The sequence below is a fragment of the Euleptes europaea genome, chromosome 8 (assembly GCF_029931775.1).
Source record: "Euleptes europaea isolate rEulEur1 chromosome 8, rEulEur1.hap1, whole genome shotgun sequence".
Lineage (NCBI taxonomy): Eukaryota > Metazoa > Chordata > Lepidosauria > Squamata > Sphaerodactylidae > Euleptes > Euleptes europaea.
Window position 1 is genome coordinate 98,659,816 of NC_079319.1, and position 27,208 is coordinate 98,687,023.

The window sequence follows — 27,208 nt, forward strand, 5'->3', positions numbered from 1 at the left end:
CTTTACTGGTCATGGTATGGACTCCGGTAAACAAAGGTTGCATCCCTGCTTAAATTATGCTCATTGACGGTTATTGATTCACTAATTCCCCCATATAACAATTCATAACCGGGCATTTTGGCTAACACAGGCCAACTGAATGGAAGAAAGGAATTCATAGGGGCTTTTGCAAAAGAAAACTGACAAGCTCGTGGAGGTGCTTTTAGGAGCCAAATAAAAATTAGATTATTAATCAAACCTAACAACCCTGAGCACAGTAAAACCCCTTAAACCATCACTGACATTTGCTTGTGCCAAGTATTCCTAAATGCTAGTCCTGCTCTGGAGTAGATTTATAACACTGAACACCTCTGTACATCGCATTGTTAATACGTGGAATGAAAAACACAGTCCCAGAAACTGTGTAGGCTGAGTTGCCATTAAGTTCAACTCCCTTCTCATGGTTATGGTATATATTTATTAAGTCCGCATGGGAAGGATTCACGAGGTTGGAGACGGAGTTCAACAACAACCACGTTTATTGATTACAGGAACAGAACTGGTTAACACAATGAGCAACTCCTGTTTATATGCTCCCTTGGCTGCCTGCGGCCACTCCCCCCCTGATCTGTGATAGGGGGACATAACCTCCTGGTGACCAATGGTACATATTGGCTTAGAGCCAATGGGGTCCGTTTGCTTGACCAAGAGGGTGAGCAGGGTTTAGGATCCTTCGTGCAGAACTCAAGCTCCTAAGTCTCCCTTGCTTACTCCCCAACTATATACATACACAACACCCCTCCCCCCTAAGTCCGAGCGACCCTCACTGTGCACTGGGAGCACACAAAGTCCTGGAGGTAGCTCGGCCGCGATCGATTCCGCTGGGAACAGAGCGGCGCTGGGATGGGGGACGTCGGGCGATCCGTTGCTGCCGGATCAGTCTGTGAGGACTTGTCCCATGACAATCCCATAAACAACATCCATAGACAAGTAGTCCAAAAGAGAGTTGATTTATTGGAAGATCCATAGGTTTACAGCAGCTAGAAGCGAGATGGCACTAATGGGAACTAAGAGCATGGTACAGGGTATATATGAAATCAAAAGCATTGGATGCCATGAGAACCCCCCTCCCCTTGAGGTAAGATTCACACAGAGTCCAGAGTCAAAACACAAGTTGGCAGTTGCTGCAGCTGACCTTGGCCAGCACCTGCAGTAAGCATAAACATCTTCGGTCAGACCTTGCCTGGCATATCCTGTACAGGCTTGGCCTGACATTCTGCCCCCCCAAAGGCCCCCCCTACCACTACTCGGGCGCTGGCTTGTGCGGGTAGGCAGCATGGAATTCACAGACCAGACGGGGGGCGGAAACATCGCGTGAACACACCCACTCATCTTGAGCAGAACTGAAGTGCTTCCAACGAACCAGATATTGGAGGGATCCACGATGGATACGCGAGTCCAAGATTTTGGCAACCTCAAAATGCTCCTCCTCCCCCCCACCATCACAGGCACTTTGGGCGGCGATTCAGGATGCCACTCTGAGGAGGGAACATGCGGTTTTAACAGACTGACATGGAACACGGGATGGATTCTTTTTAATGACTTTGGGGGAGAGAGTTCCACAGTGATAACGCGGGAAATGGGGAATGGACCCACAAACTTGGCAATGAGTTTGCCACACGGGCGGGTTGACTGTAGGTTCTTGGTGGACAGATAAACCGCATCTCCTACCCCGTATTCATTACCTGGCGACCGGTGTTTGTCAGCCTGAGCTTTATACTTGCGTTTAACACGTTCCAGATTTTTCATTAACCACGGCCAGGTTGTTTGAATCGTATGCACCCAGGTAGCCACATCTCCACCTCCCTCCTCCCCAGATATGTCAACAGAGCCAATGGGGCCAAAGTCCTGTCCATACACAGCCTGAAAAGGGCTAAATCCAGTGGACTGGTGCACACATTTATTGTAAGCATACTCAGCAAAAGGCAACAGTTCTACCCAATCATCTAGGTGGTAATTGACATAACAACGTAAGTAGCATTCTAACACAGCATTCTAACATTCTAACACAGCATTCTAACACAGATGCCTGCCACAGCTGCTGGCAAAACGTCAGGAAAGAAAATACCAAGACCACGGTCACACAGCCCGGATAACCTACACGAACCATTCACCCGTTCTGTTTGGCCGTCAGTTTGGGGATGGAAGGCGGTTGACAGTCCTTGTTCCACCCCAACCAACTTTAAGAAAGCTTTCCAGAACTTAGCCACAAAACTACTTTAGCGGTAGCTGACCACCTTGCGGAAATCCATGTAGGCGGAAGACATGCGTCACAAAAAGGCAGGCTAGTTTTGGGGTGGAAGGAATACCTGTGCAAGGTACCAGATGCACCTGTTTCAAGAACAGGTCTGTGATTACCCAGAGTACAGCTTTTCCCTCGCTGAGGGGTAGATCGGTCATAAAGTCCATCGCGATTACCTCCCAGGGTCTAGTGGGGGTTTCCAAAGGCTGCAACAGTCTGGGCGGCTTGCCTTGGGGTCTTTTGGCAGCAGCACACACACTGAGCAACTACGGATGAATGAATCCACATCAGTCTGCATGCCTGCCCACCAAAACTGCCTCCTCAACAGATGTAAGGTTTTCAGAAATCCAAAGTGTCCCACAGTTTTGGCTCCATGGACCAAATGCAGAACCTCCCTCCCCAGTCCCTTAGGCACATACAACTTAGAGTCTTTAAACCAATAACCCCCGCATTCAATCAGAGACGTTGGCAGGGAGTTTGCAGAAAGTTCGTCTTGGCAACTGCAACGGAGGGAACTCACGGAGTACTGCTCTTTCAGAAGCACTCATGGGATAAATCTTGCTTTTTGGCAGTTTTCCCTCCCCCACCACCTCAATAGCACAGTCAGACCTGCGGGGGGGGGGGTAGCACATCACACTCTTGTACGTTAATAACGTCCGCAAAATCCTGATATTCGGCAGGTAGTTGGGATGGCCCGGGGGCGTCTGAAACCAAGGCCGGTGTCAACGGGAGTACGGTTTTAACAGCTACTTCGTACCGATGTTGTTCGCAACCAGGGCTGGAAAATGACAAAGTCTCAGCCCCCCCAGTCAATGGAGGGGCTGTGTCCCCTCAGCCAATTTATGCTCAAAACCACAGCGTATTGAATATTGGGGGCTATAGTGAAGTTGATTTGCTCCCGACGCCTTGCTGGGCAGGAAGGCATGATAGAAATTTAAAAGTCCCAAGAACGCCTGGAGCTCCTGCTTGCACTTGGGCGGAGGAGCGGTGTGGATCACCTTGACTTTCGATGGGGTCGGGATCCCAGCAGCATCGATGAGGTAGCCCAGGAACTCCACCTGTGGAAGGCCCAGCTGGCACTTCTCGCGCTTGATGGTGAGACCCGCGGTTCTGAAACGGTCGAGCACCTGGCGGACGCAGTCCAAGAGTTCCCCCTCGGAGGCAGCTGCAATCAAGACGTCATCGAAGTATGGAACGACGCCAGGCAGGCCCTTAAGGAGGTCCTCCATGATGTTCTGGAAGATCCCCGGGGCCGTGCTGACCCCGAACTGCAGATGGGTCACCCGGAACACGCCCCGGTGAGTGACGATGGTCTGCACCTCCGCCGAGGCCTCGTCCACTGGCAGCTGCTGATACGCCTGGGCCAGGTCCAGTTTGGCGAAGACCCGGTCCCCGGCGAGGGAGGCCAGAAGGTGGCTCACGACCGGCACGGGGTAGCCATGACTCTGCAGGGCCCAGTTCAGCATGCACTTGTAGTCCGCACAGATGCGGACGTCCCTGTTCGGCTTCAGAGGCATGACGATCGGGGTTTCCCACGTCGCGTTGGGTACCGGAACCAGGTCGCCTTGGGCGATGAGGTGATCGAGCTCTGCATCGATCCGGTCCTTGAGTGCAAAGGGGACGAGGCAGGGCTTCAGTCGGATAGGGGCGGTGGCGGGGTCGATGATGCGGACAGGCGGCCCCTTGTAGTAGCCCAAGGGGCCACGCCAAACATCTTCGGCCCAGATGGACTCAAGGGATGCCTGTTGAGTTGGTGCAGGCCCGTGATTTGCAGTCCAAGGGCCCTGAACCACTCAAACCTCAGGAGGCTGACGCGGGGCTCCTCGACAACGACGAAGCGCAGGCGGCTCGTACGGGACCCGTAGCGCACGTTCACACAGGAGACACCCTCAACCTGAACGCGGCAACGTTGGAAGTCTGTAATGATGAGGCTGGAGGGCTGTAGCTTGGGCATCGGGGCGCGCTCGGCCAGGACCCGGAAAGTGTCCGCAGATATGATGGAGAGAGCGGACCCAGAATCCACTTCCATCTCACAGGGCATCCTCTCAATGAAAATGGTGGTTGAGAGCTTGTCGACGTCATGGACCTTCTGCAGAGCGAGGGTGTGGACGCGGCGGCGGTCGCGGCGGGCACGGCACGGGGACTCGGAGTCTGAGTCGTCGGAGAGAGCGTTGACCGGTTGGGCAGTGCCATCTTTCTTCTCCTGGCGAGACGGTTTCCTCAACGAGTGGCAGACCTTGGCGATGTGGCCGGAACGCCAGCACACCCTGCACTGGGCATCGCGGAATCGGCACGTGCGGCGGACATGGGGGTCGCCACAGCTGGCGCAGGCCCTTGAAGCCAGGCCCTGTGGCTTGGGTGCCCTGGCGGACATTTTGTGGGCCTCGTCGCTGGAGCCGCCGTCGCTGGCATGTCCAAAATGGACGGGTGCATTCTCTCTCAGACCCCTGGCAGATGAGGCGGCGGCGCGGTCTCCAAGACGCTCGTCCCGGTCCTCAGACTCGGCTGCGGTCGCCTCCTCGACGGCCATCGCCAGCGTTGCCTCCTTCTTCCCTTTTATGCGGCGGCGCACCTTCACGTCCCGGAGGCCAAACACAAACTGGTCCCAGGGCATCTTGTCGAGAGCTGAGAAAATGCAGGACAGTGCGATCTGGCGGAGAGCGGCGAGGTACTCGGTGGCGGTCTCCCCAGGCTGTTGGTCGCGGAGGTGGAAGTCGTGGCGGTGGGCCAATACCGTGGGCTGCAGGGAGAAATGGTCGCCCAACGCCTTCAAGATGGCGTCGTAGTCGGTCTCCTTGAGCTTCGCGGGGGCGAGGGTCTGGGCCAGCTGAAAGGTCCGGGGTCCACAGACGCTGAGGAACACTGCCCGCTTCTGCACGGCATCCGTGAACTTGTTTGCGACCATGAAGAACGAGACACGGGAAGCGTAGCTCTCCCAGTTGGAGATGTCGAAAGATCCCACCTTCGTCGCCACTGTTAAGTCCACGTGGGAAGGATTCACGAGGTCGGAGACGGAGTTCAACAACCAACAACCGCGTTTATTGATTACAGGAACAGAACTGGTTAACACAATGAGCAACCCCTGTTTATATGCCCCCTTGGCCGCCTGCGGCCACTCCCCCCTTGATCCGTGATAGGGGGACATAACCTCCTGGTGACCAATGGTACATATTGGCTTAGAGCCAATGGGGTCCGTTTGCTTGACCAAGAGGGTGAGCAGGGTTTAGGATCCTTCATGCAGAACTCAAGCTCCTAAGTTTCCCTTGCTTACTCCCCAACTATATACATACACAACAATATTATTATTTGATCATCAGATCCCAGAACCAGCATTTGCTACATCCAGCTAGTAAGTGAAGCATGAAACTCCCCCCTATGTGAGGAAAGAAAGAAGTGTTAACAGCAGAGCTCACAAAAATCAAATAAATGTATCCATGTTTTCTTTGGTAAATTGAGGAGCACCGCCGGAGGTTTCCTGCCCTGCCCTCCCCCCCCCATGGATCACCCAGCCTGCGCGCTGAAAGTAATTATTATTACCGCCCACAGGAAAGCATTACTCAATGCGATTTTCGCATTGAGCATCGCGGAAGCGCCTCTAGTGGCTATCAGGGAGACAGCCACTAGAGGCTGGATTAACCCTGCAATGTAAACATAGCAGTTTCTCTGAAACTGCTATGTTTACAGCTGTAGGGTTAAAACTAGGGGGAACTGGCACCCAGACCACTAGGTGCGTCTTATGGTCAGGTGTGTCTTATGGAGCGAAAAATACGGTAATCAACCCAGCAGTGATTATTTTGTAAAAGCTAGTATGCCCTGTTTCTACAGCAAACAGAACACTTTTTTCTTCAGTGACAACCGTTTATTGCCTGGTCAAACATTGGCAGTTTGAACTTACTATTAGATACTGTGCTTTTTTTTTTTTTTTTTTTGATAGCTGAGATGAATTTAATGCTGAATTTATTCTTTATACGTAACACAGTGTGGGAGCCGAGGGTAAGGCTTACAAGTTTAACATTCCATGGACGTCATCCAATGACCGCTATAAGCCGAAAAATTCCCACCAACCTCAATAAACTTAGCAACAGCCCCTGTGGGAAAGGTGCTACTAGATAACCTAGCCAAACCTTTAAATTTCAAACACAATGCCTCTCTGAAACAAATTCCAAACGTTTACTGTAACAAAGACAACTCTGTTTTTGGTTTGTTTGTTTTTCAAATCCCGGGCAGGCTTTCAACTGTGTCTCAGTGCAGTGGAACTCCAGGTAGAAGGATAATAGCCAGTGAGCGTTCTGGCAAAACGGGAACCTCTGAGCTCCAGGCTCCCCACACATTTTGTGTGCGTCTCTGTGTTACCTAGCTATGGTCTAAAATGAGAAAGAGGAGTGGAATAAATTTATGTTGCGGCGGCATTTTCTGAAGAGCTCGTAGTACTCTGTGACCACTGACATTTAGAAGACTGGAACTGCGTCAGTAACTAGAAAGCACAACAGAAAAGTTGGAGAACACATTAGGCAGCCGGTCAACTGGAACAAAAGAGAACTACAGTTTAGCAACAGCAGAATAAAAGCATGTAACAACAGGCCAAATAAAGTCAGCAGGATCAGCATACGGACTCTAAAAAACCATTTTATCACAGAGTTTCTCTCTCCTGGCCCTTCCTCACAGGCACCGACATATTTAAAGTCAAGAGGAATTATGCTTCTTTTAAAATGTGCATTTTTACAATCATGTTCTTTAGAATAGCCAAAATGTACAAGCCAATTGCTACAGATTACAGAGAGATGTATATTTAATGATGCCAGCCTTCAGGTTGGGCATGGAGCACTCCTAGAATCACAACTGATTTCCAAACTACAGAGCTCAGTTCCCTTGGGGGAAATGGATGCTTTGGAGGGTGGGCCCTATATGGCATTATACCCTGCTGAGGTCCCTTCCCCTCCCCAAACCCTGCTCTCCCCAGGCTCCACCCCCAAATCTTCAGGAATTTCCTAACCTGGAGTTGGCAACCATAGAGATTACACATACGAGCTCAAGTTATAGTGCTGTCCTATGGAAAAGACATTCTCTGTGTGCTCCACACAGCACACTAACATCTTCACACGCATTAAACAGAGACAGCAGAGCCCCAGGCCAGAAAGGGTAGCCTTTCTAGTACTGTGTACAAGGGGTCCGCTGAAACGGTTGCTTACCTCCTCCATCATATAAATACACTCCACTCAAAGTTCTACATCCTTCAGCAAACATAAGAAACTACGATGAACCAGTACCTACTCAGAGAGCTGTGCTTTCTTGGAGACATATACCTACGTGCAGAATGTCTCTAGAAGTGATCAGGTGGAAATACATTGATGCCAGAATAGCAGTGGCTTCCTGCAGGCGAGGCAGACTAGTGTGTACCAAGTTAGAACAGTTGCTTCTTTAAAAAATATGAAAGGGTTTAGAATTTTGTTCACATTAGCTTCAGGAAAACAGACAAAGTTGCAGGTAGTTGTATCGATCCTTGAGGAAAATATCCCCAAACCAACAGTAATGCAATACTTTTTTCTCAGGACCACCCACAGTATCAAAAAATAGTCAGTGCAATCTTTTGAGTTCCCTTCATCAGGCTGGATGTAAAACAGACATAGCAACATAAGAAAAGCCATGCTGGATCAGATCAAGGTCCATCAAGTCCATCAGTCTGTTCACACAGTGGCCAGCCAGACACACACTCACGCTTGGAGGGGAGGGGACAGAAAGATGCTTAGGCCATGATGGAAAAGCTTAAAGTCTGCCTGCAGTGTGCTGCTTTCTAATGTTGGGAATGAGAAGGCATTGCAGACTTAACTGGATTACATGGTATTAAGTGCCAATCAGATTTCAAATTGCACCAGAGGCTCCTGAGAAGAAGCAAAAAAGAAGAAAATAAGCACAAGCAGTTAATTAGAATTCTTCCCAGCCCAATTCAGAACGCACAGTCCCTGCGTAAGGTTAAAAAAAAAGTTGAAAAGTGATGTATTAACAAACCCAGGTAGATCTTGAGCATCCTAAGATTATGTTGTAAAATACAGTCCCGGAAACCAACCCTGGTCAGGAAGCATGTCTTCATTAGAACACAGCCCAGTGCCCTTTGGATTTGCCCATATCCTTCTAATAATCAAAATCATAGGGCAAACCAGAGCCAGGTTTTCTTTCCCCTCGCCACATTTATTTTTTTCCTTGTTATCTTATTTGAGGCAGCAAGGCAATGCAGACAGGAGACATTTGTACAAAAGACCGTTGTTCATGGGGTATTTACCTAGATAGAGCGCTTGGTTTCACAGCTGATATAAATAATGTCCACTAAACTGGAATATCTGACCCTTGAAGTTAAAGTGATAACGCATGCTTCTGGTTCATCTATTAATTTTTTCACATTTGTGCATAGTCTTTATGATTCTTCTGCTGAATATATATATTTGTGTGACAGCAGGATAAACTGGAGATGCTATAAGGATCAGTTTGCTTGAAGCTATCACACATTCAGAGATTGGGATATAATTTCAGATTGTCAACCTACTTCTGCTTTATATTAAAAATCATTTAGCAAAGCAGACATGAACTATAGCATTGTGAGATATTCAGACTGGTAATCTTAACCTCCAAACAATAACAGTACATTTGTATGTATTTGCATTATTCCTTCTCTCTCAGGCCCTGAAAATCAGCAGTTCCAGCTCTTGGCACAATGGAAATGACACAAAGATCCTGGGGCCACAGCAAGAGAACACAACCACTTGCAGCACTAAAACTACGGCAATCTCCTTTAGCCCCTGTATTGATTTAGAAAATTTGTATGATGCCTCTACGGGCCTACTCAAGGTGGCTCTCAACTAAAATAAAACCAACAATAAAACAAACCAAGCCAAATCAAGATGAGTCACCCCAAGGGTTTATGGACAAGGGAGGGAGCATGATCTCTTTCCTTTCATTTGAGCAGTGCATTCAAATTCAAAATCACAAAAAAAGCTGCCAACTGCTAGGAATTTGAGCGCAAGACTCCTACGTCCAAACAGTACTACGGAACAGTACTATGCTCCACCCTTGGCTTCCTTTCTTCTCCTCGAATCTTCCACATATGTAAAGCAAGAGGGAGGAAAAAGCTAAGAGCTTTGAGGTTTGGACTTACTGACACATACATATTGATAACCATACACATGCCTGAAGGGACCATCATGGATATAAGTTTTCATCTCCTATCAGCTAAAACACAACACCTTTCAAATCAGTCAGTGTACAAATCCAGCTGCCAGAGAAACCAGGTGACATGAATACGTAAACCAGACCTTACTAAGGTTCCATCAGATATGAATCCAGCACACACTACCACACACAGCTTTTCCAAGGTTTGCTCAGCTGCCATATGTAATGGGGAGCAGGGCTTTGAATCTGCGTTCCTTCTCAAAAACCACCTCCCCACAAGCCCAATGGGCTCTAGCTAAGGTAGCTTTGTGGACACAAAGAAGAGAAGAAGTCCACAAGTGGGGAAGACATAACTAAGGTGATGGCCGCCAACTTGGAAGGCTTTAAAAAGGGAGTGGACACGTTCATGATGGACAGGGCTATCCACGGCTACTAGTCAAAACCAATACTAGTCATGATGCATACCTATTCTCTCCAGTATCAGAAGAGCATGCCTATTATATTAAGTGTGATTGAACACAGGCAGGATAAGGCTGCTGCAGCCATCTTGCTTGTGGGGCTTCCTAGAGGCACCTCTTTGGCCAGTGTGAACAGACTGCTGGACTTGATGGGCCTTGGTCTGATCCAGCATATCTTTTCTTATGTTGTTACATATTAAAAGGGCTTAAGCAGTAATTCTTACCTAGGGAAATATAACTCTTTGAGCAGCTCTAGATAACTCTAGTAAAGAATTCTAAAAGACCTTCACCAAACTACAGTTCCCAGGATTGTTTTGGGAAAGCCGATAAATATGAATAACTTTGATATAATTTTTAGGTCTACAATAAAGGCAGAACTTATCTAAAGATGATAGTCCAAGATGATCCACATTGTTTGCACAAAGCATAGACTGGTGGTCCTAATTTACATCACAATATTGTTGTGAAGCATTAGGAACTAGAAAGCACTGTGAAAAGTGCTATAGAAAGAATAACAGAACGATAACTGAAACCAATGAGATTAGCCAAGTGAATAATCGCTCAGCAGGCATATGCTCACAATCGTCTGAATTCTTTCCACGTTTTTAAAGCTATATCATGCAAGCAAAAACAAGTTTTATATCTCTGCTGGCTACTAATGCAAACACAGACTGGCCAGTTTACGCTTGAATGCATTTCTGTGTTCCTCTGTTGTTGGCTTTTAAATTTAATTTCTCTTTGGAACACCTCAAACACTAAAAAACCACATGCTGGGCTACAAAGAGACACACTCTGCGCACTGCCGACTGGCAACACACTCAGCATCTCAGCGTTTGGGCTGTAAAAGAATGTGTCTCCAAGAAAAATATGGCTTTTGCCCAATGGTAATCACATTCCATATCTTCCAAAGTCAGATTCCTAAATTGTAAATGGAAGGTCTGCCTTCATCACTTATAAAGAAAATCACTCTCTGGAGGGGGAAAAAGTGGCAGACATTGGAAATTAAAATCAGTCTGATTGGAAAACATGCAATGAATGCAAAGATGCCTAATACTAATGCCTTGCAAAGGTGACCTGGTCCTCATTGGTTTCTTCTGTGATTAATGTCTGTGATTAATATTGTGGCATTGTTATTTGCATGCAAATCATTTGTGTTTTCATTTGCCACCCAGAAAGAAAATGAGATGTTTCTCTTTCCTCCAGCGAATAATAGCTCATCTGGGGCAGATGGAATACTGTCTAGGAGAAAAGGCACGTGGAATACAGCAGCTCTGGGTATCTTTAATTTAAGGAATGCTCCTTACTGCAAAATATCACAGCTTTATAATGTACAACGGAAGTATGTTATTTCAAAACAAATTTGAAGATCAGTGCTAGGTTCACACAGGCACTGACAAAAAGTGTGAACTCTCCTCACTGAAAAGGTTTACCGTAACAGGATTAAGTTCTGTACTGTTCTATCCAGATGTACAAGTCATCACCCGATGTTGCACCATCAAGTAAGAAACTTGTGTGTGTGAACCAGCCCAGTGATCTTCTATCTAAAACATGTCCAAATTTTAATTCCCAATGCAATGCAGTTCTCATATTTTAAATAAGCATGCCCGTATTTTAATCAACTTCATTGGGAGTACCGTACAAAACAGATGTATCCCATTTGTTTCCCGCAGTATTGTACTACAGGGGAGCAATATTTAGGACTAGGTGATAGTACACTTCTTGTATTAACACAGTTGGGCCCTACAACGTCAATCAAGGTTTAAAGAACAGATGCCATGCTGGTCCAAAGCAAAACTTGATAGGATCCAAAATTATTTTCGTTGTATCTTTTATATGAAGCTGCCTTCTGAGTCAGACCATCCGTCCGTCTAGCTCACTGTTGTCTACTCTGGCTGGCAGCAGCTCTTCAGGATCTCAGGCGCAGAAAGTTATTTCTCCACACTTTGTTACCTGAGATACTTTCACAAGAGACATCTGGGACCTTTTGCATACAAGACAGGTTCTCTGGCACTGAATCACAAGCAGTTTTATTAAACAAAGTCTTTGGGGTAAAGGTAGGGTTGGTTTGAGCGATAGGAAAGTGTGCTGCTCTCTAGAAGAAAGAGATTTTTTTAATACCCCACTTTTCTCTACTGTAAGGAGTTTTAAAGCGGCTTACAATTGCCTTCCCCCCCTCCCACAACAGGCAACCTGTGAGGTAGGTGGGGCTGAGTTTTGAGAGAACTGTGACTGGCCCAAGGTCACCCAGCAGGCTTCATGTGGAGGAGTGGGGAATCAAACCCGGTTCCCCAGATTAGAGTCCGCTGTTCTTAACCACTACACCACACTGGCATGGAGATGGCCCAGACATATTACCAAGGCACAGCTTGGTGCTATGCATACGGAGCCCTCTTTTTGCGTGATTCCTCATTCTCCTCCCTTCGTATGTCCAACTAATGACTTATGATTTAGCACAAGCCGAAGTTTGCTGTTACATCTGACATTTGGAAACAATGGTCCAACTACAGTTTGTACTGGCCACAGTTTGACACAAATGCAACCCACAGCTAGACATTGTATCCAAATCAGAAGCTACTGGCTGACAATGAGGAGGCAAGGCAGGGCCCGTTGCTTGCTTGTTCTCAGAAGGCCATCATGGCCGTAGTTACATTTGGACACCCCACCAGTGGCCCAATAAAAGATGCTGCCAGGACCATTTCATCTGCTTTAAAAGGATGTGTCCACGGTTCCCCCCCCCCCCGAATGTGCTTAATGTCAGGCATCCGTAAAGCATTACATTTATCACTCAACAAGAGAAACAAGGGAAATAAAACTGAGTTTTTACAGAGTTCTTTTAAAAAAGATTCCCCAACTTTGTACGGAGAGCTCATTGTCCAAGAACACCCATATTCACCCCCAAAATTTTCGATGTTACCCACTGGCAACACACCAGTTAAGAATCAATGAAACAAGATGATGAAAAGTTCTAATTCTCGTTGTGTGCTCAGAGATGTTTATCCAAGACAGAAGAAAAGACAAGGCTCATTACTTAAGACTGGGGGGGGGGGAAGGGGAGCCCTTTCTCTGCTTATAGCAGAGGAGTTTCATCCTTCTTCCCACTTTCTCTGCCCCCACTCTGCAGAACTCAGCTTTTCTTTGAAACACACCAGATCACGACAGACTTCACGCATTTTCCAAGAACAGTTACAGAAAGATCCTGCAGATTCGAGGGGCCCCTTATTCCTTACTCTCTTTCCAAATAGATCTAGAGAAACTTTAAAGGAGATATTTAAGAAACAAAAATTTAAAAACTTGTTCCATTTATATTTGCTGCCATAAACATCACATGGACAGACTGTCTAGAGTGTTACCTTTTCCTTTTAAAAACTTTCCCTCTCAATATAGACTTTGCCTGTTTAAAATTACTGTGCATCCCGTCATGCGCGGCAGAAGAACCTTTTAGTCAAAGGGGATAAGGGGCGTCATCCTAAAAAGTTAAACCATTTTCAAAACAACAGAAGTGTGGTGGAGAACATCTACTTAGCTTATAGGAGACACAGACGCACCGTTTACACCCGCAAGGGTTTGAAATTACCACAAGGTTCCGATACTGAGACACTCACAACCCCTCCCCCCTCAGTAGCTCCCCCCCCCTTAGTTTCTTCAGGCTCATTTGAGCAACAGGGCCCCACATGAGGCGAATTAGATGCTGCATGGTTAACTTTTCCTCTCTCATGTGACCTCAATTTTACTGCCGAGTTTCACACAGCCTATTAATGACACCACCAATTATGGTTTGATTCAATCAAGACGAGAAGTTCTTGCTGTAACTTGAGAGAGCCTCCCCCCCGCCCCCCCCACCACAGCTATCGGCGGACCAAAAGGATACGAGATATTAACACCACCCCTGAACACTTTGACATGGTGGCAACTGACAGACATTCAAAGTCTGGGAAAACGGCAGGAGGGCACCGCGCCGTTATTGTGTTCTGCTCCAAGAAGTTAACAGTCAAGCGGGTGACGGTTACCCCAAATGAGCGTGTATCGAAGAAGTGTAGGGAACAGAAGCGCCCCAATGACTCCCACCCAGGGAAAGCACTGGCCATGCAAGCCACACACCACCACACTGCCCAGTGTGACTCTGAGCCACTGACGTGACCGCATTTGAAGGAAACACGCAGAGCCCAGTCAGCCGGCTACGTACCCAGCCTCCGTTGGCCTGGATCCAATGGTGCAGGTGTCTGTTCAGGTACTCCGTCATCCACACGGCGATATTGTCCACCAGTGGAGACATCTCCCGACTGACGCTCTCCACGCACAGCATGCCCCCAAACTCAAAGAAGGCCACAATCCTCCCCCAGTTAACCCCATCTCGGAACAGCTCCTCCACCACCGCCACAAAGCGACTCCTGGCAGTGCCCGGGGTCAAGTGCAGCTGGTCAGACATCTGGGCCACGTCCCTCTGATAACGCCGCGAAAACTCATCACCGGCTTGGCGCAAAGTCAGGTGGACAACCTGTGGCACGGGGGGCAGCTCCGCAACCACACCAGCGTCGCTAGGAGCAGCTGGGCCAGGGGGCTCCGAAGGCAAAGATGCCAGCCGAGCGAGGGCACGGAAGGTCCCGGCAGCAGCGGCAGCGGCAGGAGGAGGAAGATCTGCTCCGTCTCCACTGGCAATCCAGTCATAGCCTCTCTGTGACAGCTTGTAATGGATGTATCTCAGCACTATCTCCCGGCTACTGTATTCTCTTGTTTCATGATGAGCCATCATTTATAAAGAGCGAAAGAAGAGCAGAAACAAACGCAATGTCTCCCCCCCACCCTCCACCCCCACCACAAACAGAGCAGCCAGCAGTATCGAATGCCAGGTAATCCAGTTGCTCGATTCTACGCAGTTCCATGGGATGAGGGCTGGGGGAGTCTTTGGGGACTCAAAGGTCTTTCCGTCTTCTCTGTACCTCCTCCTCCGTTTGTGACACGTGATGGAAATAGGATTTAAAATGCAGCAAATACTGTATTCCAAGATGCATGGAGAATATTAGAAGCCTTATTTTCAGAAAACTTCCCTCGTCTGTGCTGAAATACATCTAAAAGGAGAAAACCCAAAAACACAGAACATCAGGTGCATTCCCCCCCCCTCCTACACACCGGACTAGGATATGAATGAAGCAACTGCTACACACACATCCCCAAACCTCCTCCCATTTAACCTCACTGCCTCCAATGGAAATTCATGCAAAGCAGGTTCGGCTAAAAACCTGGACAGCATCTCTTAAAAACAACAAACCAAAGCAAAAGCTGCACAAAGCCAATTTCGGGTGGAAAATACTTACTGGAACTGGAAGTTTGCTTTTCTGTCAAGATTCCTTAAAGGGAAAAAAAAGTCCAAAGCATCAGTTTCTCCAAAAACTAAATGCTGGTTTCTTTGGGGATCCCCCTTCCCGCCAAAATAAAAAGAAGTTTTTTTTGAGGGGGGGGGGTGGGTGGGAAATAAGTCCTCCACAATCCTGTGAAACAACTCTGACTTCTCACCAGGATTTCCCAGCCCCGGTCCGAAGGACACTTCCGAGGAGTCTGTCAGGGCTCCGAATCCGGCCCGGAGCTTCGCGGGGGAGAACCGCGCGGGCCGGAGGGGGATCCAGAAGGGATGGGGGGGGAGGGGGGAGGGGGGGAGGCCCCTTCCTCCCCAGGCCCCCGCACCCCCCCTGTTCCGAGGGCGGGGCCTGTCAGCGGCGGGGGGGGGGAGGCGGGACCACGCCGAGGCTCCTGCTCGGGGCTTCCGCGCCGGCCTCGCGGCTCCACAAGCGGCTGGGCCGCAAACCGGACAGGGCGGCCGCCGCCGCGGCGGGGGGGGGCGGGGCGAGTGGGGCGGCTCCTCTCGCCCCCCCTCGCCGCCCAGTCACGGAAAGGGGGCGCGGGGGGGGGCGCCGCTTTGCCCCTTCTGGCCCAGTCCGGCGGGGGGGGGCTTCCCCCTTCTGAGGGGCGGCGGGGGGGCCGGTGAGATTCCCGCCCTGGCGGCCGTCCTGCGGGTCCTGGGCGGGGGGGGGGGCGCTTCGGGCCACGGGCGGCCCCTGGGGGCCCCCTCGCCCCTCCCCCGGCGGCGGAGCAGGGCGGCCCTGAGGGGCCCCTCCCCCCCGGGGGGGCTCTTTGCCTCCCGCCCCGCCCTTCACGCGGGGAGGCCGGAGGGGGGAGGGTCCCCGAGGGGTGTCCTGCGGGGGGGGGTCAGGGTCACCCTTTCCAGGGCGGGAAATCCCTGGGCGATGTGGGGGGGGGGGCTCAGCGAGGCGTCCTGCCCTCGAGCGACCCCCCCCTCCCCAGCGGCCCCTTTCTGCAGGTGACCTCCCCCCCCCTCTCTGTTGCCTGCAGGTCGGCTGTAGCCCCCCCTCCCCCGGGAAAGATCTGCAGCTTCCACCGGGAGGTTGACAACCCGGCCTCCCAGGGACCCCTGGGCCGGGCCGGCGGGCCGCCCCCCCCCCGCCTTCCGAGCTCCACCCACCGACCCCCTCCCAGGCCTGGGACCCGGGGCGAGGCGGGGGGGGGGCGAGAAAAGGGCCAGGGCCGGCGTGGGTGTGGGCCGGTGGGACTCCCTCCCACTGCCTCGGCGGTGGCTTCAGGTGGTGGGGGAGGGGGCCGAGGAGACCCCCCCGCAGCGCCCCAGGAGGCTGCTGGGAAGGGCCGCGCCCCCCCCCCCGCCGCCGCCTGCAAGGGTCCCGGGGGGCTGCGGGGGCCCGTGGGGGGGGCGGTGGCCGGGCCGGGCCCCCCTCCAGCCCTGTCGGCAGGGCAAGAGCCGCAGGGGCGGCCCTCGAACCTCGCCCTTCCTGTCAGGCTGAACCTGCAGCGTCGCCTTCAGGCCGGTAGCCATAACAACCAAAACCCCGCCCCCCGCCCGAGGCCCCCATGGGGCCAGCCCCCCGGGCCCCTTCCGGCTCGGCGGCCAGGGCCCGGCCCCACAGGCCTAGGGCAGCGCCGGTCGCCGGAGCCGGGCAAGTCCGGCCGCCAGGAGGAGCCCTGCGCCGCCCCGGGGGCCGGAGAGCCGCCCCTCCTCGCTGGGCCCGCGACAGCCCCGCCTCCTCGGAAAACCTGGGCACGACCCTCCCCCCGAGCCTCGTGGCAGCGGGGTCGCCCTTCGCAGGGGAGGCTTGAAAGAAAGAAACAAGCGGCGAGGAAAAGACGGTCCCGGGTGGGCACGGAGGCGTCTCTGGGGAAGACCCCCCGAGGAAGCCCAGGGCAACGTGTGCAGGGGCCTAAAGAGCCCCGTCAACTCCCCACCTGGCGCAGGGCTCGCCTCTGTCTCTCCTGCCCGCTGGGGGGGGGTGGGGGCTCTGTTTCCTCCTGTGGGGGGCCCAGCGGGCTCGAGGAGACACAGGAGAGAGGAGACCGCTGCGGAAAGGGCAACGGGGCGATGGGGAAATTTGCCTGAGCAGAGGGGATCCAGGAAAGTGCCCAAACTGTTTAACCCCGTGACATTATCCCCCCCCCCAATACTGATGTTCACAGTTGACTATCCATCAAGAAGGTACATCTGCACACAAATAAGGGTCTGTGTATACCACTGCTTCCCAACCAGGGGTCCGTGGACCCTCAGGGGTCCGCGAGAAATAAATTAAGGTCCGCGAAACAAAGTTATAAACCCATACTAAATTCATATTTTCGATTAAAAGTTCTCTATTATAAAAATATATATTCAAATATTATTCTAAGTTTAATGTTTAACTAACAGTTATGATTACAGTTTATTTTCAAATTCTCGGAATTTTTATTTTGGACCTTGGGGCCCCTGCACCGAACAAAAAAGTCCTAGTGGTCAAAAAACGGTTGGGAACCACTGGTGTAGACTGTAGCAGGGACGCCTCAGGGTCACAGGATAACAGCTCCTCCAACTGGTCTTGTTAGAAGGGATCCTGCTTCGTGCCTTTTAGAGGGTCTGGTCTGACCCCCAGAGAAAGGGGGAGGAAGGACAACAGGTGCGAGAGTGGAGAGGTCAGTTTGGCCTCCTCAAGCCCACAACTTTATAGAATCGTGACAAGGGAGAACAGCATGGAGAGAGGAATTTCTTCATGATTCATCCTCTCCCTTTACCCCCGCCAATGGCTCCCTGCAGACTTCCCTGTTGCCTTCCAGGAACTGGGGCTGGGAGGCAAGGGCTGCCTGCCAGGAGGCATGTGTCCCCAGTTCTACGTTTCCAAGTAGGGTTGCCAGGTACCCCCGGGCCACCAGCAGTAAAATACAGAGAACTACTCTTGCTGGGGGTAAAGGGAAGATGACTGGGGAAGGGGCTGGCAAACCGCCCTGTAAACAAAGTCTGCCTAGGAAACGTCGGGATGTGGCGTCACCCCATGGGTCAGGAATGACCCGGTGCTTGCACAGGGGACCTTTACTCTTGAGATGATTCTGGAATTTATCTCTGTAGGAAAGGCATTCCGTACAATCCTATGCAGGGTTACTCCAGTCGGAGCCTGTTGAAATTACTGGGCTTGGACTGGAGTAATTTAGCATAGGATTGCACTGATTACATTACCATCAACTTCCAGTATCACCCTTCCAGCGGCTCAAATTATAATTAAACTGGGTAGTTTTGCCTGTTTTTTTTGGGGGGGGGGAACCATAAGAAATAATGTTAAGGGCATTTTCACTGCTGTCGTTAACAAAATATTAAGCAATAGAAAGAAAATATTTTAAATCCCCTTATACCTTGACCCTAACCTTGTGACCCAGATATGTGGCATTAAAACAATGGGATTTAATTACAAATGTTTAGGATTAAGGAGTAAAATCTATAGATTGCAAGGAAATCTATTAGAACACTTGAGAAACTGGAAAAGGTGACTTGAACAGCTGATTACAATATCCCTGAGGCTTAAGCAAAATGTTTTAAACATTCTTATGAGTTGTATGTAAATGTCTAAGGTGAAAATAGAATTAAGGCGCAGCTAATGGGAAAATGTTACAAAAGCTTCCAATTTCTTGCTTTCTCTTCAGAAACATTTAAAAGATTTAAAAGAGTTTAGACGAAATACGTGCTGAGCTGTTGACCCAGGTTAATTAATCTACTCAGTAACTCTTTTCTATAACCATGCAGAAACAGTGGAAGATAAAGGTTCATTTTACCCTTGCTGACTTTTGCTATAGATTTAGAAAACCCTTTTCTTACTGCATGTTGCCACCTAGTGGTGGTTCCTTAATTTTGCACTTTGCCGGATTTGTATCTTCTTCATTCCTCCTCCTTTTCCTCCACTGTGGGGGAAACAGCCCACCGCAGGTCCCCCAGCCTTTTCAGTTAACCATTAAATCTAGGATCCCTTCATCCTGAAATGACGGGGCAGTACTCTTCCATTACTCATTTTTTTATATAATTTCCCCCCGCCCAAAATCATTTCATATTCCATTATACATAGCCATTGATTAATTATATTGTAGCAGTATTTTCTTATCTTATAAACTGTCAATTTCTTTAACTTCCCCTCTCCCCTCCTCTGTCTTTTTATTATCATTGTTGCTCTCTTTGTAATTATTGTCTAATTCTATTATGACAAATCATCCATATCCCCTACAACAAATCAGAATAAATTTCTTAATATCACAGTTAAGTTCATTCAAACAGTAATTTGTCCATGCCTCCCATTCAGTTGCAAATTCATTATCGTCTTTTTGATTTATTGATGCTGTAAGTTTTTCCACTTCAACTAGTTCCATCATTTTTTCTATCCACTCTGATTTATTTGGTATCTCAGCCATTTTCCATCTCCTAGCATATACCAATCTGGCGGCTGTGGTGGCGTACATCAAGAAAGATCTCTGGGTCACTATGGTATCTGGTATTATGCTTAACAGCATCGTTTCTGGTGTCTTGGGAATATTTTGTTGTAATATCAACCTTAATTCATTGTAAATCATATTCCAACAGTTCTTTGCCTTCTCACAAAGCCACCAAATATGATGAAATGAACCCACTTCTTCTTGACATTTCCAACAATTTGGTGACATATTTCCATTCCTTTTGGCTAATTTCTTTGGTGTTAAATACCATCTGTAAATCATTTTATATATGTTCTCTCTCAATGATTGAGAACAGATATATTTCATGTCTTTTGACCAGAGTCTTTCCCATTTATGTAGATGAATATCATGTCCCAGAGTTTGCGCCCAAGTTATCATTGTTGGTTTAACAAGGTCTTGTTCCGTATACAAAGTCAATAACATCTTATACATTTTTGATATTAAGTGATCATTATTATCCAACAACATTCGCTGAAAAAGTGATTTATCTTTCACCAAACCTAACTTCATATCTTGCGTAAATACAGATTGTAATTGATAATATTGAAGCCAAGTAATATATTCCTTCATTTCTTCATATTCTTTAGGGGCACATTTATTATCCTTCCATACTAATAAATCTTGGTAAATAAGAAATTGTGCTGGTCTCAGTGGTCTCAATGTCAACATCTCTTGCGTGGAGCTCCATAGTGGTGTTCTAGGTTCCAAAAGATGTTTATATTTTAGCCAAGTTTTTATTAATGAGGATTTAACCACACGATGCTGAAAGCCCTTATTCCATTACTCATTTTTAAAAGACATGATGCAGGGGGTGGGGGGCGGGGGAGCTTGCACGAATCCATTTTGATTTTTTAAAAAATGGATCCAATTTTCTGTAAAATTATGACAGTGTTATGTAAAATTGAATCCAATTGGATGTATATTACATATTCGCACCTGCACCCCAACCTTTATATTTGTATATTGGAGGGGTGCACTGACTTGTCTTGGCATCGAGTAGACCCTGTTGCTAAATAGACCACTGCAAAATATCTAACACCTGGGTTCCCCCCCCCCCAGCGCTTCAGAAGCTTTTAGTGCCAGAAGCTCCCGGCGAGTCCTCATCATGCAAACATGGGCAAAGCAGTCTTTGCTTAATCCGGTGTTCGGTGCTCTCGTGCAAGGAGGGGGCACCAGAAAGCCATAGTTTCTGGCCAGGGTCCAAAGAATCTAGTGGAAACATTTCTTCAAGCCTGGTGCAAACTGATTTTTCTCATTTATATTAAACAAACAAACAAACAAACTCATGAGTACCGGGAAGGGGGAGCAATTTCTAAGGAGTCGTAAGTGAACCACATCATAGCAATCATTTATAGCCTCTGGAACCCAGTGGAGAGAACAAGTTTCTCTCCCATGCTGGAGTCCTGTCACAAAACTACTTCAGGGGTGCTGAGGGCTTTGGGCGTGCGCATAGGCAAACCTCCCTTTTTTGCTGTACTTGTGAATGGCCAGCACGTTGCCTCAAACAACTCTCACTTGTGCAGGAATTGTAAGGCTTTCCAGCCACCCTGGGCAATTCCCACAAAGTCACTCGCTCAGACGACCATCTCAGAAGCAGGTAACTTTATTGAGAAGCATCAGGTATAGCTAGGCCCCTACACGGTCCGAGCTGCAAGTGCTTACCCTTACAAAAGTGCAAGACTATAAACAGTACTACATTGCAGGTGTCAGTTTCATGTTTTGGGAACGCAATGATAACAGTACCCAGACTAGGCTAGAGAGCATACATCAAAGGAGCTCGTTAGCAGAAGCCTGGAAGCCAAGGTCAGGAGGGAGGGGGAAACGGGGAGAGGAGAGCGAGCAGAACATTCCAGCCGAGGCCTACACAAGGAATACTTCAGTGAAGGCCTGAACCAATATTCCAGCAAGGGCCTGAACTGCCGCTTTTACGGGCAGAACAGAAAGAGAGACAGGGCAGTACCTCACAGGAATGCTGTCTCGTGGCATGGGAGACAGCTGTTCAAGCAACACAAGACAAAGTTCCTTTTCGGTGTTCAAAACTAGTTGCCCATTTCCTTGGGCCCATGGCTGTATGCCATACCTGAGACTAGAAAGAGTCTGTAGAACACGCAGTACGTTTCTAAGGTAGATCACGGTGACTTGCTCAAGGGCTCAAATGCATTGCTTTACTGGGGACACAAAACATGGCTCTGGTCTTCATTATAGCCGGTGTGAGCAGCACGGGGAGCTAAACGGAGCCACAGCAAGAAGGTGGAAGTGGGGCTCACCTGGGGTGGGGGTGGGATGTTCCCTTTTTTGCCTAAGTAATTCAGATCTTGCTCTTGTTAAACATAACAAGCTACTCACACCATTATTTTGTAATATGCTTTTTACTAGCTGTGATCAGCTGCATAAGCCAGCTAGATGCATACCAATTTCTACCACAACTTTCTGATTTAATCATCTGTGATAACAGTATTTGTGCATTTAATCTGATTGAGCATGGTGCCCATTAATGGGGACAGGACAATTCATTGAGCAGCCACACTTGTGCAGCCACACATGGGTACTGCGTATGCACAGGCCTACCATGGATCGGTTTTGAAGCTCAAAAAAAAGCTCAAAACCCCCCCTGAGGGCGCTTTGTCCTCCTCCCCCATGCTGTTTTCCCACCTTTTGTAGTGTGATAAAGACAAGGCGGAGCATCCTTCTCTCAGTTCCTCTGGGTGAGGTAGAGTCACCCTGCCTAAATGAAGAGCTCGCAGTGGGGCCAGAGGGACGGGCTGCCACATCTCTCCTGGCGTCTGTGGAATGCATGTGGAATGTCAGATGAAGATGTCCATAGAGTGACCACAGCGAAGAGCAGCGGAAATGGAGCAAGCGTGGGGGGCTGCAGGAGACAAGTCAACTTGGGCCACTTTGTAAGATCTGGAAATAGATTGTGCTGACAATTTTTTTTACCCAGCTTGGGGTCCAAAAAGTAGATAAAGTTATCATCTTTGCGAAAAGGTTTTGTCCCATCCAGATAGAAAAGGAGCACTCTGCAGACAGCCAGGGGGTGAAGAGCTTCTCCCTCTCGTCCTGCGGCTGTGGGTGTCGCACCGGCGGAGTGATGATATCCCAGTTCAGGTGGAACGTAGAGGTCACCATAGGGAGGCATTGGAGCGAGGTCTGAAGCCCCACTCTGGTGTTGAAGATTTTGAGAGCAGCGCGGGGGTGTGTGTGTTATGTCATAGTGCCTGGAATTTGCTGATCCTTCTGGCTGATGTGATGACAACCAGGAATATTGGGTTCCTGGTAAGCAGACTTTGGGGGCAAGTAGCCGTGGGCTGCAATGGCTTGCCTACGAATGTTGACAGTTCAAGTGATAGGCTCCACTAAAGGACGGGAGGCTGGATCAGGAGAAATTGGTTTATTAGCCTGCTGAAGAATAATTTCAACTCTCCTTGGCCAAATAAGGATTTTGTTCCAACTGCCTGCTGGCATCCGGTGTCAGGTTTCAGCATCTCTCTTTCCAAGTCAAATGGAGCCGTCAAAGGGTTTAGAATAAGCGTGGTCAGGAGTGCTGAAGTCAAAAGGAAGCCAGAAAGATTTGCGAGGTCGGTCACGGTCCAAGGTCAGGATTGCAGGAGTTCTCAGGTCAGGTGGCGGAACTCGTTGCGTCCACATCCAGCACTTTCCCCAGAGGCTTTTATGCAACTCCCTGGGAACGTGCTGGCTGGGTCTCTGGCTGGGTCCTGCAACTACTCAATCACTCTCCACCTGTGGTTTTTGATGCGCGCTTGCAGGTCAGCTCTCAGCTGCTTCCTGCACGCTCCCAGGGCTGCCTGGGATCTGAACTGTGGCCCTGAGGTTGATCCACTGCCTTGAGGTCAGGGGTGCCTCTGAGCCAAATGGTTGCTGCGTGCCTGGGAGTGTCTGCATTTGGTCTCCTGGCTGGATGCCTGGAGTGGGCTGTGGCCTGCTTTCACAGGCCGCCTCCTCCGAGTCCTCGCTGGCACTAAGCTTAGGCTGGGCCATGGCAGATTTCCCCTCAATGTGGATCGGGAAGCAGGCTGTGGCCGCTAAATGGACCTTAATGGAGGTAAATGAAAATCCCCCTTGGACAAGGAATAGAAGGTACTTGAAGACCTTCTCTAGGGGACATGAGACAGGGTCCAGTTGTTAGTTTTTTTCACCAGGAGCAAAAACATTTCCATATGGCAGAGTAGAATCCCCAGGATGATGGTTTCCGGGCATTCACCAGCTCAGAAAAGTGACAGTTAGGCATTGAAAGTCACGCTGTCTGATGCAGGCTGCCAGTGTTTGGGTGCGGTAATGGCCCTTGGAAAAGGAAGTTGCTCTCTTGGGGGAGACTGATATACCAGTTCTGGGACGTGGACAGCAGTGTCAGGAAGATATTTGTATGGCCAAGGTGTGTTCCTGCCTCATTTTATAGAGAATCCTTGGGAATATTGGAAGAGGTGGGCAGGTGTAAAGTGGGCCCCTCCAACCAATTGATCTGAAATATATCCCTGAGAGAGAGAGCTCCCCCATCCCAGATGCCCCCGGGAGCAGAAGGATCTGAATTTTTTTGTTTTGTTTTGACCAGTAGCAGAGAAGTCTGTTAGGGGCATTCCCAATACAGGAATATGGGGCAGAGGAAGGGCCAGTTGTGCTGCCATTCATGAGGCACTAGAGGAGTGCAGCTGAGGAAGTCTGCTAGTTGATTGTTGAGGCCCACGATGTGGATGGCTGCACAGTTGTGAATGAGCCATTCTCAGATTTGGGCAGCCAGGTGACAGAGCATTAAGAATATCACCCAGCCCTATTCGTTTGCCTAGAACATGGCCACGAGGTGGTCTGTGGCTATTTGGATGTTCTTCCCTGAAATATAGGAGTGGAGGGTGAGCAGGCTGTCGTGGATCACCTTGAGCTCCGGCACACTGATGAGAGAGTTTTTCTCGAGCAATATATACCCCACCCACCCACACTTGCAATGTGGGCACCCCACCCTGACAAAGAGGCATCTGTTGCTAGAGTGACCTCTTGCAGGGGAGGATGACATGGGACCCCTGTGAGAAGGTTGGCGCTTAAGGTCCATCATTGTAGAGAACGTATGACCTGTCTGGGAATGTTTAAACTTTTGAATTGGTATAGTGGTATTCTCTGACAAACCATAGATGTAGGGTACACATGCACAGCCTTGCGAAAGGTACCACCAAGATGGTTTGGGCCAATAATCCTAGTAGCTTTTCTACTGGGATACCCAGCTAGGAATGGAACCTTTGGAAACAGAGTATGAGGGCCAGGTATGACATTGTCACTTGGTCAGGCAGGGCCAGGCCTCACCAGCCCAGATCAAGAGTGGGGTGGTGGTGGCTTCGTTGGCTGGCTCATGGGCCAGATAAGAGCTCTCAAGGAGCTGGATCCTGCCCATGAGACTTATGGCTTATGTTTGACACCTCTGCCCTGTGGGGTTGCCATAAGTCAGCTGTGACTTGACGGCAAAAGGGGGGGATTGGGATGACATGACAGAAATCTGCTGGATCTGATTGACACCACGGATCCAAAGAGTAAGTAGCTGATGACAAGGGACAGGCAGTTCCAATTCCATTATCTCACCTTCTGACATGGAGTGAGTCAAGTACAGGGAACAAGATGGTGTTCTTGGAGCAGAGACCGCCTCTGACTGGTTCAAGGGTTGACCTGTGAAGAATCCTTTGAACAGAAAGGAGTCAGTGTGAAGGATGACTTATTTGACTTGGAAGACTTGCCCAAGTGTTTATGTTTGTGTCAAGCCTTTTTTGGTGGTGGTAGCAAAGAGCTGTGCTCTGCAGATGCTGGAGTAGAATCAGGAGCCTTGTTCAGAATCTTGGATGGAACCGAGGCAGCTGGATTGTTCTTGGAACCAAAGATGACCGCATCGGTTTCTCAGGAGTAGACGTCAGCATTGTGCTTGGACCTCTTTCTGGAGCAATACCAGATGGAGCTTTTCCCCACAGAGCCACTTGTAGGTGGGCAGCTCTATCGTGCTTTGCTTCAGGCATGAAACCCCAAGCATATTGAGCAGTGTGAGACATTCATACTCTTTACCGAGGCACAGCTAATATTTGTCATGGTCATCTGTGTGGGGAATTTACACCACCGTTTGGGCTTTGAGCTCTGCAGGGTCAGTATCATCGGAAAAAATCTTAGTGAACAGACGTTTAATTCTGAAGTACAACAACAGAGCTCCAAGAAGAACCTCTCAGCAATGGCAGAGAGAGAACTGAGGAAAGGGCAACCTGCCCCCCTCTTTATCATGTTGCAAAAGGTGTGGAAGTGTGGGGGGAAGGGGGACGGAGCACCCTCTGGCATTTCTGAGCTTCCAAAGCCTCTCAGTGGTAGTTCTCTGCACCCGCAGTACCCCCATGTGGAAGGGCCACAGGTGCCACAGCGATGAACCAGACCCTTTGTGCGAATTGAGAGAACGTCCAAGCACAGGCCACAGAATTTTGGGAGGGCCCCAGGGACTGCTGAAAGAACGTGTGAGCAGGAAAGCCCATTTGTCTCAGTGGAATTCAGTCTGTGGTCCTCTGGATCCCTCCCAGACATACCAAGAGAAAGTTATGCAGAAAGACTGAGAAGCAGAATATTTTTAATTTTTTCCCCCAATGGGGTGAACAGTTGGCAAGGCAGCTCAAAACAACAAAAGGAACAATATAAACTCAAATTCTGTTGCTGCATGATAGGGAGGTTAGATCCAGGCTAAATTCTCCAATAGCAGAATGGAACTTTCCTGCTCTGACTTTCTGCTGCAGTCCCCCCCCCCCCCCCGTTCTCCATGAAATGCTGCTTGGGGGACTGCAGCAGAATAAGTAGGAATGGCCAATTTTGTCCCGATCCAACCCAGCATGAAAAACAAAAAAGTTTATTATTAAAAGCACAGGTGAAAAGGACAGATTTAGCCTGGCACCTGAAACAATTACGACACCAGGTGGGATTTCCCTGGAGATGGAGATATGAAGCTGGGAACTCTCCATTTTACTTGACTAATCCCACAAAAGAAAACATAGTGGCACTGGATAAAAGACAGGAGCTAATTAATGCTAATTAATGGCGCAACTACACAAAAAGATTTGGCAATGAAACTTCTGAAGGAGTTATGTGAACACAAACTTTTCATTCATGAGTATTTCAACATGCAAGCCATCAAACAACATTCCATATTATGCAAAGATGTTGGCATGAACACGTACATGCATTATACAGTACATCTTGTTTATGACAACTTGTTCTACTACTTTACAAAAAACAATGCTTTCCAACAACAACAAAAATGGAATGGTTGAAAATTAAGAATAAAATAAAATTAAAATAGAAGAAGAAATATTTAGGTGGTACATGTTTTACAATAATTATGTTATTAGATATTAAGATATATTGAGAATATAGAGTAATGTAACTCAAAAAAATGAACTATTAACATATAAATTTAAAATGTAAGCTCCACAAAAATTGTAATATGATTGTCGAAGGCTTTCACGGTCAGAGTTCATTGGTTCTTGTAGGTTATCCGGGCTGTGTGACCGTGGTTTTGGTATTTCTTTCC

The 27,208-nt window shown here is 48.8% G+C and overlaps 1 protein-coding gene across 1 annotated transcript in view; it reads right to left on the bottom strand.

Annotated features, from left to right (window-relative positions):
* The window catches only part of BCL2 (BCL2 apoptosis regulator), a 275,963-nt gene extending 261,308 nt beyond the window's left edge, over positions 1–14,655 (bottom strand). Inside the window, exon 1 of the mRNA XM_056854132.1 lies at positions 14,084–14,655. Coding sequence (XP_056710110.1) covers positions 14,084–14,650 — 567 coding nt within the window. The 5' untranslated portion in view covers positions 14,651–14,655. The remainder of the gene's footprint in view (positions 1–14,083) is intronic.
* Between the last annotated feature and the right edge of the window lie 12,553 nt (positions 14,656–27,208).